We start from the raw sequence: 15,268 nt of genomic DNA, 5'->3' as shown, positions 1-15,268 counted from the left end.
TTAGTAACAGGTTCACATGGTGGTGGGATTCAAACTGTGGCATAGTGCCAATGGGGCTGGGCGGGGCACAACGGGGGGGTGGCTGGGCATTTTTGGGTGGGGCTGTGGCAAGGACACAGCCGCTGCGCCAGTCCTTGGGCGGGAAAAGAATGCACGCAGGCGCAGGCTGCCATGCACGCCGGTGCACCTCCTGCTAGACTGCTTCAAGTTCTGCACGCTACTGCTGAGAGGAGGGGCGTAACTAAGGCAAAAATCACGTGGCAAAATCACCCATTAGTAACCCCCTCTCGGCACACACAAATAATTAGTAACCTACTCTCGGGAACCTGTGAGAACCTGCTGGATCCCACCTCTGCTGCCACTTTTTGCTACATGTTTGGCTATTTTTTCCTCCTGCATTATTTTGCTGGCAGGATCCACCACGCTATTGCTAGACCTTTAATGTTTAAAAGAAGTAAAAAGCCCTTCTCATTGGTCTCAAATGATGGAACTCGGGAAAGGCAGGGAGAAGCAGGAAAGCTCAAAGAAAGATTGACACATAGACATCTCCTTCACTTTTTCTGTGAAGGCAGGGGAAAAGTTGCACTTCACCAGTTTTCAGAAACCACAGGGATTCTCTGGTTTGTAGCAAGGTAAGGTGAGTTCAGGGGTGGGGAAAACCTGTGCATATCTGAGAATCTGACTCAAAGGGAATGAACATTCAGTGCAAGGCAGACCACAAGTGCATAAATGTCCTATAAGGCATACAGTTTGAGAACATTATGTAAGCTACTCTTGGCTCCTTGGGTATGTGTGTCTATTTATTTACTTAATATATATCAATTTTTCCCCCAATGGAAATGCAAAGTGGCTTATAACATTCTCTCCTTTTTGATTTTATCCTATTAATACCCTTGTGAGGTAGGTTAAGCTACAAGTGAGTGACTGGTACAAGATCACCCCCCACACACAATGTATTCTGCACTAAATGGAAATTAGGGCATATCATGATTCTGAGCCATTCAGCAACCAGAAAAACAAAATTCTGGAACCAGAATAAATTTAGGATTTTTCTTATTTTATTTAATTCTACTAGGCATAATTCTGCATTACTCATCATAGGGAGAAGAAAATGTGCCCTACCCTCTAAATCAGCGGTTCTCAACCTGTGGGTCGGGACCCCTTTGGGGGTTGAATGACCCTTTCACAGGGGTCGCCTAAGACTCTCTGCATCAGTGTTCTCCATCTGTAAAATGGATAAATGTTAGGGTTGGGGGTCACCACAACATGAGGAACTGTATTAAAGGGTCGCAGCATTAGGAAGGTTGAGAACCACTGCTCTAAATGCACATTGGCATCTTCTTTCAACCTGGAGAAATCACCAAGGACTGTCCATCAGCTTTCAAGCAGTGTTTTGGAGCCATAGGGCTTGGCATGGAAGCTTGCATTTAAAAAACAATTTAAAACAATTCTCAGGACACAGAATTCTATGGATGAGATCCCATCATTCTGTACCACTGCCTAACTGAAGCATACACATAGCTGTGCAGATTCTACATTTATCAGTCTCATGGCATAACTTTAACTTGCCAAGTTGCCAGGAAAGTGAAGCAGTATAGATCCACTTCTCTCTTCCCAGCTAAACCAAATTTCAAAAGTAGATATGCCATTATGAAATGAAGGGGGGTATTGCAGCCCCATTCTTAACTCTGCTGAGGTATGCATTGCAAAGTTTAACTCTGTAGGGTTATTCTAGTTTATTATAACCAGGATGATGGCACAACCACCCTTCCTCATACTGACCTAGCTAAGAACATAAGAACATAAGAACAAGCCAGCTGGATCAGACCAAAGTCCATCTAGTCCAGCTCTCTGCTACTCGCAGTGGCTCACCAGGTGCCTTGGGGAGCTCACATGTAGGATGTGAACGCAATGGCCTTCTGCGGCTGTTGCTCCCGAGCACCTGGTCTGTTGAGGCATTTGCAGTCTCAGATCAAGGAGGATCAAGATTGGTAGCCATAAATCGACTTCTCCTCCATAAATCTGTCCAAGCCCCTTTTAAAGCTATCCAGGTTAGTGGCCATCACCACCTCCTGTGGCAGCATATTCCAAACACCAATCACACGTTGCGTGAAGAAGTGTTTCCTTTTATTAGTCCTAATTCTTCACCCCAGCATTTTCAATGTATGCCCCCTGGTTCTAGTATTGTGAGAAAGAGAGAAAAACTTCTCTCTGTCAACATTTTCTACCCCATGCATAATTTTGTAGACTTCAATCATATCCCCCCTCAGCCGCCTCCTCTCCAAACTAAAGAGTCCCAAACGCTGCAGCCTCTCCTCATAGGGAAGGTGCTCCAATCCCTCAATCATCCTTGTTGCCCTTCTCTGCACTTTTTCTATCTCCTCAATATCCTTTTTGAGATGCGGCGACCAGAACTGGACACAGTATCCAAGTGTGGTCGCACCACTGCTTTATATAAGGGCATGACAATCTTTGCAGTTTTATTATCAATTCCTTTTCTAATGATCCCCAGCATAGAGTTTGCCTTTTTTACAGCTGCCATGCATTGAGTTGACATTCCCATGGAACTATCAACTAAGACGCCTAAATCCCTTTCCTGGTCTGTGACTGATAGCACTGACCCCTGTAGCGTGTATGTGAAGTTTGGATTTTTTTGCCCCCTATGTGCATCACTTTACATTTTGCTACATTGAACTGCATTTGCCATTTCTGAGCCCACTCACCTAATTTATCAAGGTCCGCTTGGAGCTCTTCGCAATCCTTTGTGGTTCTCACCACCCTACATAATTTGGTATCATCTGCAAACTTGGCCACCACGCTACCCACCCCTACTTCCAGGTCATTTATGAATAGGTTAAAGAGCACTGGTCCCAATACGGATCCTTGGGGGACACCACTCCCGACATCTCTCCATTGTGAGAACTTCCCATTTACACCCACTCTTTGTTTCCTGTTTCTCAACCAGTTTTTAATCCATAGGAGGACTTCCCCTCTTATTCCTTCATTGCTGAGTTTTCTCAACAGTCTCTGGTGAGGAACTTTGTCAAAAGCCTTTTGGAAATCCAAGTAGACAATGGCCCTTTCCCCACTCACCTTAAGCCCCACGCTACTCTCCGCAAGTAGCGCGGGGTCCCATTGCACTCCCCACGTCAGGGGCGGCAACAGCGCAGCTGCCCCGACGCTGCCACTCTTGTGCCCGCTCAGCGCACGGCATCGCTGGCGAAAACGGCGCCTTTGGCAGAGCGCGGGGGCAGCGCGGGGTCGTGGGGACGCCCAGACGCGCGCTAGGGATGCCGCGCGCTCAGAGCAGCGCGCAGCGACGGCGGCAGCAAGAGAAATGGGGAAGGGGCCAGAGTCCACCGGTTCACCCTTGTCCACATGCCTGTTTACACCCTCAAAGAACTCTAGTAAGTTTGTAAGACAGGATTTGCCTCTGCAAAAGCCATGCTGACTCTTTCTCAGCAGGTCTTGCTTTTCTACATGTTTTATAATTTTATCTTTAATGATAGATTCTATCATTAAGCTAGCCATTTTAGAAATTTTTTTTCCTGAACTTCCTATTGCTTCTGCCAGAAAATTTATTAAAAAATCTCTGTGTGTGTGTGTGGGGGGGGGGGGGGCGGAATAGAGGTCTGCATAAAAATAGAAGATAGGAATCATTGCCTGGAAATTGCCCATTAACACTTTTAAATGTTATTTAGTTTCTGCTACAGCTGAAAGTGAAGTGTAAAGTACTCTCCGGAGGCTTAAGAAATATTCTTGCAATCAGATATCACCAGTGGGTAGAATATTTGCTCTGAAAAGTTGGTTACCTCTATGCATAGCAGATAACATGCCACTACAACACCCAATCTGCAGCCTGCCAGTGAAAATAAATGCTTATCTGTTAAACATTAGCTAGCAATTAGCCTTCCTTTCAAGTCTGTTCAACAGCCTCAGGGAATAGAATTAAGATTTTACCATCTTGGGGTTTGAGAAGCCTTCTATCAGAAAAAATTTATTGTGTTCACTGGATGGATCTCACTGCTACAGGGAATGCAGCTCTAACCATTTTTTTCACTCAGTCTTACCCTACTTCCCTCTTTCTACAACACCCATCTCACTTGGTTTTTGTCCATGCAAGCCCCAGCATAATCTTTTTTGGTGGTCCAACAAGAACTTCCCCTCCAATGGAAAAGATAGTAGAATCCAGCCCATTGTATCCTATGTCATCAGTGCACACTATTAAGAGGACAAGAGCAAGTATCCAACAGAAGAGCATAATGTTTTGTGATGCAGCTCAGAACTGAGAGTCTTTTGTGACAAACACAAACTCTCTGTTAATTGGAGCAGCAGCGCCTTCAAGCTTTCCAGACTGCCCCTTAATTTCAACCTAGCACCTGAAACCTCACCTTTGTTATCTTAGAGCAGAGAAAGGAGGAGCATTCCAGTATCTTTGTCAAATGTTAGTAGTGGCGCTATTCATGCAGGTGTGAAAGAGTTGCATCTGTTCCCTCTCGCGAACAATGCGCCCACAGAACTTTCATTCAGCGAGGGGAAAAAACCAACCAAAGCAAATAACTGCTGGTATGACCCACACAGGCTGTGTGCTTTGAGCTATTATTTGAACAATCAACACATGTATTGTTCTTGTGCTGAGGTAAGATAAGGGTGGTTATAAAGAAAATGGCAAGAACCACAGAAAACTAGTCTATTAACCCAGTGATGCTCTACACTTTTCTACTCATGTCGGATGAAGGGACCTTTGACTCTTGAACAGTGGCGCCACTCTTCTGGTCACGTGGGGGGCGCAAAATCGGTCCCCCACGTGACCAGGAAGTCCTGCTGGGGGAGTCTGGGGGGGAGGTGGGCACCCTAAACCTTGCCCATGTCCATGGTGACATGGGTGGGGTCAAGGGCAGTGGGGGTGGAGCCAAGGTGGGCGGGGCAGGGGCAAAGCCTGGGGCGTCCTGGAGACAATTTGTCTCCGGGCGCCATTTACCCCTGGTACGCCTCTGCTCGTTAAAGCTCATGCCCTGAAACTTGTGGGTCTCTAAGGAGTCAAATCTAACTGTTCTGCTGCAGACCAACATGGCTACCCCTCTATTCTGCATTGGTCAGACCTCACCTGGAATACTGTGTAGAGTTCTGGGCTCCACAATTTCAAGAGATATTGACAAGCTGGGATGGGTCCAGAGGAGAGCGACCAAAATGGTAAAAGGTCTGGATTCCATGCCCTGTGAGGAGCGGCTTAGGGAGCTGGGTATGTTTAGTCTGGAGAAGGTTAAGGGTTGACATGACAGCCATACTTAAATATTTGAAGGTATGCCACGTTGAAGAGGGAGCAAGCTGTTTTTCTGCTGCTCCAGGGACTCGGACACACAGAAATGGGTTCCAGATACAGGAAAAGAGATTCCTCCTAAACATTAGGAAGAACTTTCTGACAGTAAGGGCTGTTTGACAGTGGGGTAAACAGCCTCGGAGAGTGGTGGCGTCTCCTTCTTTGGAGGTTTTTAAACAGAGGTTGGATGGCCATCTGTCCAGAGTGCTTTGATTGTGTATTCCTGCATGGCAGGGGGTTGGACTGGATGGCCCTTGTGGTCTCTTCCAACTCTATGATTCTATACCAGCGATAGCAAACCTTTTCGAGACCGAGTGCCCAAACTGCAACCCAAAACCCACTTATTTATCGCAAAGTGCCAACACGGCAATTTAACCTAAATACTGAGGTTTTCGTTTAGGAAAAATGGTTTGCTCAGAGGTGTGCATTACTCAGGAGTAAGCTTGGTGGTAGTCAGTGACTTTGCTTTGAAGCAACTGTGCAACTCTTCCAACGGGTGAATCACGACCCTAGGAGGGATTACTCAGAAGCAAGCCCCATTGCCAGCAACCGAGCTTACTCCCAGGTAAAGGATCGCGCTTTAGTTCTTCGCATGAAAATCAGTAGGGTTTAACAGCGCTTAACAGGGTTACCTACACTGCTTCCCCAAAACTAGGTCTTAGGTTTAATGCTAATAATCTCCCTGAAATAATTGCACTATTATCACATGACAAACTCTGTGCACGCGTGCCCACAGAGAGGGCTCTGAGTGCCACCTCTGGCACCCGTGCCATAGGTTCGCCACCACTGTTCTATACCCTCTGAAACAGTGATAATCAATAGCTTGTGAGTTGCATGTGACTTTTGTGGAGGACCGCAGTTGACAGGATTGGGTCAGCATGCCCTGCTCATAACGCGCTTCAAGGGCATATTCTGAAAATTTTAAAAGTACTGAAGGAATAGTACATTCAAGGTGCTGGGCACCAAGTCAAGAATTAACTGATAAGCTAAAAAACAAACAAACTAAAAAAGGGTATCACTTGGAAGTTTAAAAATAAACGTACAAATCAGGTATGCAAAACATTTTATTTAACTCAAGAAAGGACAAGAGACTTTGCTACTTCCAGTTCATGAGGAATCCTGCCAGCATTTCATAACCAAACAGTCTGCTTATACATTTGCAACTCAGTGTGAGCAATAGGCTGTAGATTGCATGGGACTGACCCATTTGACACCTTGAACAAAATGTGATGTTTGTAGAACAATACAGATAAGGGGTTGGATTCTAGCAGCTTTTCCCACTGACAGAGAAAGGCGGCTTTAGGAAACATAGGATCCACATGGCCCCAAAGCCACTGGGATGTAGTGAGAAGGGCATTTGACAAGGGGCATTCCTCCTTGCAACCGTGGAAAAGGTGGTAGGGTACAACCTATGATGGGCAGTTGAAAACACTGTATTAACACACAATCCACAGCCTGGAGCAGCAGTGGCATAGGAGGTTAAGAGCTCATGTATCTCATCTGGAGGAACCGGGTTTGATTCCCAGCTCTGCCGCCTGAGCTGTGGAGGCTTATCTGGGGAATTCAGATTAGCCTGTACACTCCCACACACACCAGCTGGGTGACCTTGGGCTAGTCACAGCTTCTCAGAGCTCTCTCAGCCCCACCTACCTCACAGGGTGTTTGTTGTGAGGGGGGAAGGGCAAGGAGATTGTAAGCCCCTTTGAGTCTCCTGCAGGAGAGAAAGGGGGGGATATAAACCCAAACTCTTCTTCTTCTGGTTCCTGTTTTGTGTCCATTGCCCATACTGTGCTGATATCTAAATTATCAAGTGTCGTCTCATCCTTTTTGCATTGACTATTCTCCATGTGTGCCCCCCCTCCAATCATCAACCGTGCTCCCAGAAGAGTGGCAATTTTTGGAGCAAGTGTGGCAAGGTTTGTGTTCATGCCCCGGTTTGACACCACACCCCCCAAAGAGTGAGACGAGTACAGCACAGTTGCCTCTCTGAGTGTGAACAGCAGCCCGATTTCCTTGGCTTATTCATGACAAGCAACAGCTTTTTTTAATGAGATGAAGCACTCTTGTCGTCTGCAGTGCCCCCGGGCTTGTGTCCCTTTCCTGTCATCTTGTACCAGCGCTTACATAACACTGTGATATCTGAATGGAATGTTTATTTCTACCGACGGGCAAAGCACGTGAACACATTTCAGCAGAAGCCTGGAAAAACCGTCTTCTTAGTGCATGTCAAAGAACAAAAGATCCAGTTTAATTTGGAGAATGGATCTCAAGTAGATGGTCGCCACCGCAGCTATAAAGCAGAGGGCCTTTGCACTTAGAGCTACTCCAGCTATACAGCAGAGGGCCTTTGCACTTAGAGCTACTCCAGTCTGAAATTAATTGGCTTGGAGTCACGCTGAGTATATCTGCACTGAGAGCGATTTTAGACTAGAACTAAAGTCTCTGAAAAGAGGGCGGCGAGGAAAGGCAAAGCATTTTGTATTGGGGGAGAAGAAATAGGACTGCCCCCCCCCCCCCAAACATGAGCATACCGGCAGACTTTTTAAAAAGGAAAACGTAATATGGCATTAATAATTCCATTACTAAAATGGCAGCAGTGTTGAGAGCCAAACAAATGATTGCTCTTGATCATTATGGTGCTGTGTAGTGAGGGTAAAATGCAACAGGTTAATTCAGCCCTGTACTGCAAATGCTATGAATCCTGATTTGAAAGGGATGCTGACCAATGGGAAAGAGCCTTATGCCTAGCATCCCATTTAAAGAGGTGCTTACCTTGTCTGATGACCAGAAACACTCTGGGTATGCACACCTGTGATCTCTGGCCAAGGTGGATAGTGTTCTTGCTTGCAAATATGGCTTCCATAAGAGACTTTCCTTTGAAACACGGCTCTGGCTATTTGGATTGGAGTTTGGATTAATATCCTCCCTGTAATGAGACTCAAAGGGGCTGACAATCTCCCTTCCCCCTCTCCCGCAACAAACACCCTGTGAGGTGGGGGGGGGGGGGGCTGACAGAGCTCCAAAGAACTGTGACTCGCCCAGGGTCACCCAGCTGGCACGTGTTGGAGTGCATAAACTAATGTGGTTCACCAGATAAGCCTCCACCGTTCAAGTGGCAGATCGGGAAATCAAACCTGGTTCTCCACATTAGAGTGCACCTGCTCTTAACCAACAGCTCTTAATCACGCTGTAACCTTTGTCTTGATTCTGCATTTTTTTGCAGTTAAATCACAGCTGATTTATGGTGACATCCCCCCTCCCCCACCCAGGGTTCTCGAGGCAAGGGACTTTTGGAGGTGGTTTGCCACTGCCTGCCTCCACATCATGCTCATGGTCTTTCATTCAAATACTGGCCAGGGTCAAGGATGAAATTCTGTATGGCACCTCCGTATTTTAAAATTTACATAAGCAGACAGATCCGGATGGGGGTGGGTGGGGGAAGAATGGCTACAGGAGTGTTGCTTACATTAACTATTTGCTACTGGTATACAGTGCCTACCTCTGCCAGCAACCTGTGGGTTCACGGTCACCCAAAGTCAAATAACCTGTGGATGATTCATTGAGAGATGTCGTAGTTTTGTTATCGATTGCCAGATGGTGTGACAACTGAAGGCTGTGGCAACCTATGGGAGTCAAATCAATTGTTTGCCCATTTCCTTGCCCCCTATCCCTTGTTCTGTATTAGGTGCCACTCTAACAAACTCTGTGTTTTATAGCGGAGTGCTGATACTGTATGCTGTTGTGATGCCTGGGCTCTGTTGGTGGGTCTTCAGTCCAGTCTGTGGAGAGGTGTATGGGAATGGCACTTTTGATGAGTCCATTTGGACTAAACTATTGATAAGACTCTGAATGGTTGTTGTATCTATCTGTCTTTTATGGACAATTGTTTTATTGTATTTTGGAATGCCAATAAAGGCTTGTCTATGTCTACAGGAGGTGGCATGGGCTTTCACGGATGCGTTTGCCTTCCCGGCCCGCATAAGTAGCACTTATCATTATTAAATTTAATAAACCGCCCACCCCCGAAGGGCTCTGGCTGGGAGGCCAAACAGGGAGGTGGGCGCGCATTACAGAGTTTCATGGTGCCCGACTTACCTCCAGCTGTTTCCAGAATTGTGTAGGCTGGCACAACCGGGGGTATTACTGGAGGCATAGCCGACATTAGTCGGCTCCCACTGGGCTTTCGCCTCAGGAATCCTGATGGGGAGGAGGGACTTGTGTCACCTTTTTGGGTGGTGTAACTCCCTTTTCCCCCTTTGAGGACTTTCTGGTGGCCGGGGAGGCTTTTTGTTTCGTCTGCCTCCCTGTGCTGGCTGGAAGCCCCCTGGAGGTGGAGAGGCAGTGTGCCCTTGGGGCCAACCCCAGCTGCCTTTGGGATTTGGATTGCACTGAAAGGCAGCAATACTAAGTCTCCTTGTCTAGAAGTTAAGTCCCATTTGGAGTCAGTATGACATTCTTACAACTGTGCCCAGTTAGGATTGCATTTTAGGAGGTTCCGGTGTGCCTCCACCCTATGCTTATTGGGTGTGCTTTCTATCAAAAAGGCTAATGCCCAGCTGCTTCACAGACATTAAGAACTCCAATACACATGAGATACGGAATCGTCTCTGGGCGATTCTGCACACGAGTAAAATAGGTTCGACCCAGTTCCCTGAGAAGGGTACTAACCTAGGTCGAAGCCATTGTTGTTCCCCACTGCAACCAGCTTGATCCCAGCTCGGAGGGCGGAATCATCCTGTGCCTCTTCGCCGCTCCGTTCCAATAGGCTACTGTTCTACGGCCATGTTCCGTCTATCCCCACACACGTTATAAAAAAAAACTGCCACAGGAATGGAGGGACGAAGGTGGCTTTTTTTGATTGGCCAGCTGTACGCATGCCCGAAACTCTCAGCTGTGATTGGCTGAATGGGGGACTCCTGGCACCAGAGATTCCGCACTTTTCTGGAATCGAGCTGAGTTTGAGCATGGTTCCCTGAAAAAGTAGTAGTTCCCAGCTGGAGTCGGAAATTTGACCCGTTAAGCATGGGGAAAGCAAAGCTGGTAACAAAAGGAAACCACGCCGATCCCAGTGGTATTGTCTCGCTGGAGCACTTAGGTTCAACGCAGCTCAAACTTAGGTTGATAACGCAAGTGCGGAATCGACCTTAATCATCTGATAGATCCATCACTTCTATGATCAACTAGCCTCCCACAAAGATGTGCAGCGTAAACAGTAATGTTATATATTGTTTTCTCCCCTCTCGTGATTCAAAAATATACAATATACTTACAGAAAACAAACAAACCCAGTCCTGGAATCAGAGCAGTGCTGGTGACTTTGCCCTTCATTTTAGAAACGGTAAAAAAATTCTGCATAACTCTTTCATAACTTAAATACATAAGTAATCTCCACGTTTATTACTTCATAACAGCAACTTCAAATTTACATTATTTTAAGTACCGTCATCATAGCTTCATTTATAATACAGATATCAGCCAAGATCCCATCAGGAAATAAAAAAAATCTTCACTATATATATAATACATATATAAAATTATGCCGGAAAGACAAGAACACAAGACACGGACTTGATACAGACTTAATTTAGTTTTATGATCAACCACGTTTAACCAAAAGTTAACAGAGATATACAGCGATATTCAAGAGCAGTGCAAATATCTTTGTAGGTCGGAGTAAAATTATACTACAAGAACGAAAGATGGGGGAAATAAAAAGGCAAGAACTTCAAGTACGAGGAACCGGTCTTTTATGAGGTCTCTCATGTGTTTTACAAGGACTTCCTCCTCCAGCTTACTTCTTCCTCTGGAATACGTTAGCCAGCATAGCCCCTGACGTGGTCAACTGGCCCATTTTGTTTAGAAACTTGGTCTTTGTGTCTTCACTCACGAGGCTGGATGCAATTGACATAGAGCTAGGAGGAAGGGAAAATTAAATCAGAAAGACAGTCTGGGAAAGATCTTTTCACTGGCAAGAGCTTTCCAAGGTCTTTGGAAACGGAAACTGTAGTAGGCCAGATGGCCCAATGGTCCGATGCCGTTCAAGGCAACTTTAAGCCACACAAAAAACGATAGAGTGAGACAAGACAACCTCCCCCCCGCCCCCCCCCACTCCAGCTCAGTGAGCTTAATGCTCCAGCTTAATGCCCACCTGTTTGCTCCGGCCACCTGTTTTGCCAGTGGCAGCTAAATTTCAAATGGAATCTTTGCCTTCTAGGTGGCCAGAAAGCCCTAATTAGCAATAAAACACAACAATTTTCATTCAACATTGAAGTCCCCTACTTGAATGTGTAACCTGACTGCGCAAAAACGGTCTAAAAATCTGTATACAAACAGATACACACAATTATGCAGAAACACAAAGAGGGGTTAAATGAAGAAGAACTGAAACTACTGACGGCTCCTTTTCATGCAGCCCAATCCGTGTATGCTGGCTTGGAAACCAGTCCAGTGAAGTGGACTATATCTATATATCTATACAGACATGTGTGTGTGTGTGTGTGTGTGTGTGTATCTGTCTGTCTGTCTGGTAGATACACACACACACACACACACACACACACATATAGAGAGAGAGATATGATATAGCTATAGATCAGTGTTTCCCAACCTTTTCAAGGTCAGGGTACCCTTGACCTCACTCTTCATATCTCACGGTACCCCTGCCGCCACCCCCATCTTCCCCTTCCATTGCCCCTGCTTGCCACACCCCCACCTTCCCCTCCCAGGTTGAAGGGAAGCACTGGGGGTGGTGGTGGCTGCTGACCTTGTGGCAGGCCCTGCCCCATGTCCTTGACACCACAAAAATGAGGGGGGGCGGCGGTAGTGTTGCCGCGGTACCCCTGGGACATGCTCACGGCACCCCAGGATACTACGGAACCCTGGTTGAGAATGGCTGCTATAGATATATAGATACATATAGATTAGATATATATACACACACACACTCTCTCTCTGTGTGTGCCTTATATGGATAGCAGAAGGATCTTAAGACCACTGTGCTCTAAACTTCCATTCCTACTGTTCTGTACATGGAAGTTTGTTACAACAGAACCCCTGTGTGCTGCTAAAATCAGTATGTGAACACAGAGGAACAGCAGTAGCTTTGCAGTGATCCAGGCCAAACACCTCTTTCTGAAAGCTGCCACCCACACCAACATAACCCACACGATTTTACTGTAACGACAGATTCCTGAATGCCTGCACAAAACCTGGGACAAGTGCTTTAACAACCATTTGTGGCAGTTTGTTAGGCTTAGTGCCCTAGAGCAGTGATGGCGAACCTTTCCGAGATCGAGTGCCCAAATTGCAACCCAAAACCCACTTATTTATCGCAAAGTGCCAAGACAGCAATTTAACTTGAATACTGAGGTTTTAGTTTAGAAAAAACGGTTGGCTCTGAGGCGTGCGTTACTTGGGAGTAAGCTTGGTGGTAGTTGGTGGCTTTGCTTTGAAGCAACCATGCAACTCTTCCAATGGGTGAATCACGACCCTAGGAGGCTTTACTCAGAAGCAACCCCCAAGCTTACTCCCAGGTAAAGGATCACGCTTTAGTTCTTCACATGAAAATCAGTGAGGTTTAACAACGCTTAACAGGGTTGCCTACACTGCTTCCCCCAAACTAGGTCTTAGGTTTAATGCTAATAATCGAGCCCAGTGGCCCAGGCCAGCCTAGATTGGGGGGGGGGACACTCTGTTTGTGCGTGCCCACAGAGAGGGCTCTGAGTGCCACCTCTGGCACCCGTGCCATAGGTTCGCCACCACTGCCCTAGAGAAAAGCCTGCTGGTTGCCCAGTGCTCTAGCGGGCAGAGCATGCAGAGGAGCCGAGAATACATTATTCTGGCTTAAGCGTTCTTGATTATGACATTAACACTTGGTCAGCCAGCTCCCCTAAGACTTTTACAACTAGGTACAGCAAGGCTCAATATTTGGAAGGGTTTATACAGGAAAAGAACATGGTGCTGGTAACCTCAAACTGCAACAGCTAAAGTGAGGTTGGTTGTGATCATCCCCTCTCTCCTAACCTAGACCTGATCCTCAAGGCAAAGGCCTAGGATTCTTTTTTTGTCCAGACTTGCATTAATACTATTATTTTCTATAATATTATGTTCCACAATAGCCCTCTAATTTCTTGCCCATTTGTTTTGAAACAGCTTATTTCCACGTTATCTTCAGCCGATGGCATCTCCAGCATCAAAGCCAAATGGATACCTCCCTCTTGGCGGGCTTGCAGTGATGCCACATCGCCATGTCATCTGGACACTCAGTCTGCACTCTCTTGCTTTGAGAAACTTATCAGGCAGATCCTGGGAATCGTTACATATGAACTATTGCTTCCTTGAAGGTCCTTCTACTCCCAAGGTATATCCATTCTGTTTTCCTATGATCTCCCCCTTCTATTTAGAGACCCACGTAACACTTAAAATCAACATATAAATATGACTGAATTTTCAGAGGCTGGAAAACAGGAGGGTGTTTTTGCTCTGTACTGCCACGGTTCACAGACAGACAGACAGACAGACATCAATTCGTTCCGAAAAGTAAAATGCCTTACCCTTGTGGTTCTTGGACGCCCCGATTTTCCACTTTTTGTTCACACTCCTTTATCATGGAACTTAAAATACCCTAGGACACAAGAAAGCACTATATTTCAATTCAAAAATCAAATATTTTTAATATAGGAAACAAATGCATCACATTTTGAACAGGCACTGAAGTTTGCAGCAGTAGCCGCTAAAAGTCCATGAATAAATACAAAATGTAGAAGAAGAAGAAGAGTTTGGATTTATATCCCCCTTTTCTCTCCTGCAGGAGACTCAAAGGGGCTTACAATCTCCTTGCCCTTCCCCCCTCACAACAAACACCCTGTGAGGTAGGTGGGGCTGAGAGAGCTCCCAGAAGCTGTGACTAGCCCAAGGTCACCCAGCTGGCATGTGTGGGAGTGTACAGGCTAATCTGAATTCCCCAGATAAGCCTCCACAGCACAGGCGGCAGAGCGGAGAATCAAACCCGGTTCCTCCAGATTAGATACACGAGCTCTTAACCTCCTACGCCACTCCTACACACAGTGGTCTGTACTGAAATATTGCCCCTTTGCTTCTAAGCCAATATTACCACTGTGTTTTGATTCTTTTCACCATGTGTAAGTTGTAACGTAAAGCAAGTCTCATCCGCCAAGCTTTTCTTTGTGTGTGCTAAATACTGACTTTCCCTAACTCAAGTCTTCCACAGGTGGTTGAAGATGACTGAGCTTCTTGCTGTGGAATTACTGGGTAAACTCCAGGCCAGACTGTTCAAGAGGGACAAACCTTTACAAACATTGCTAGGTTGTACATATCTTCAGATGTTTTGCATACCAAAGGTGAAGAGCACAAAACCAGGAAATGTGATAAGAAACAGTTGTCATTTCAATTAATTTGTTTTAACTGGGCTGTAGGAAGGTGCAACTATGTTTTCAGAATGTTAATGAAAGACTGGTGTCCCCCATCCCACCCCCCTACACACCCAACACATGATTTCTGGACTTTCAGCTGAGCGTGCAAACGGGTTCTGCTGAAAAGTTCCATATTGGCGGCAACATGACAGCTTTACCCAAAGGCCCAGGGCAAGATCTGAATACTCATGAGACAGCAACTGCGCTGAAGCTAAGTACATCTGTGAATTGATGGTGGCCCACACCTGGTCCTTGAAGAGAATATAATGCAATAGGTGGAACAGACAGAACGGAGGCAGCAGCCAATCAGAGAAGTGCTCTGAACCCGTCCACAGGAAATGTACTGGGGGAGTGAGGAAATCCCAGTGTGGAGCGAGGTGGGAAAGAGAAGAATTCGATTCCGGGGGTCAGTTTAGCAGAAATGCTAATATTTATTTCAAGTGGCATGTCTTCTCAAATAAAACTTTGTTCTTGTTCACTTTGTAAAAGAAACAGTGTTCTGCCTGTCACTTTTCAC

At 46.1% G+C, this 15,268-nt stretch overlaps 1 protein-coding gene across 5 annotated transcripts in view; it reads right to left on the bottom strand.

Annotated features, from left to right (window-relative positions):
- Positions 1–10,685: 10,685 nt before the first annotated feature.
- Positions 10,686–15,268, bottom strand: part of RELCH (RAB11 binding and LisH domain, coiled-coil and HEAT repeat containing) — an 86,050-nt gene continuing 81,467 nt past the window's right edge. For all 5 annotated transcript variants that reach the window (XM_048508034.1, XM_048508036.1, XM_048508037.1 and 2 more), the window contains 2 exons: positions 13,873–13,943; positions 10,686–11,232 (listed from right to left, as the gene is read on the bottom strand). In XM_048508034.1, the coding sequence (XP_048363991.1) occupies positions 11,112–11,232; positions 13,873–13,943 (192 nt within the window). In that variant the 3' untranslated portion in view covers positions 10,686–11,111. The remainder of the gene's footprint in view (positions 11,233–13,872; positions 13,944–15,268) is intronic.

The sequence above is a fragment of the Sphaerodactylus townsendi genome, linkage group LG09 (genome assembly GCF_021028975.2).
Source record: "Sphaerodactylus townsendi isolate TG3544 linkage group LG09, MPM_Stown_v2.3, whole genome shotgun sequence".
Taxonomy (NCBI): Eukaryota; Metazoa; Chordata; class Lepidosauria; order Squamata; family Sphaerodactylidae; genus Sphaerodactylus; species Sphaerodactylus townsendi.
This window is presented reverse-complemented; position numbering and strand designations above follow the sequence as displayed.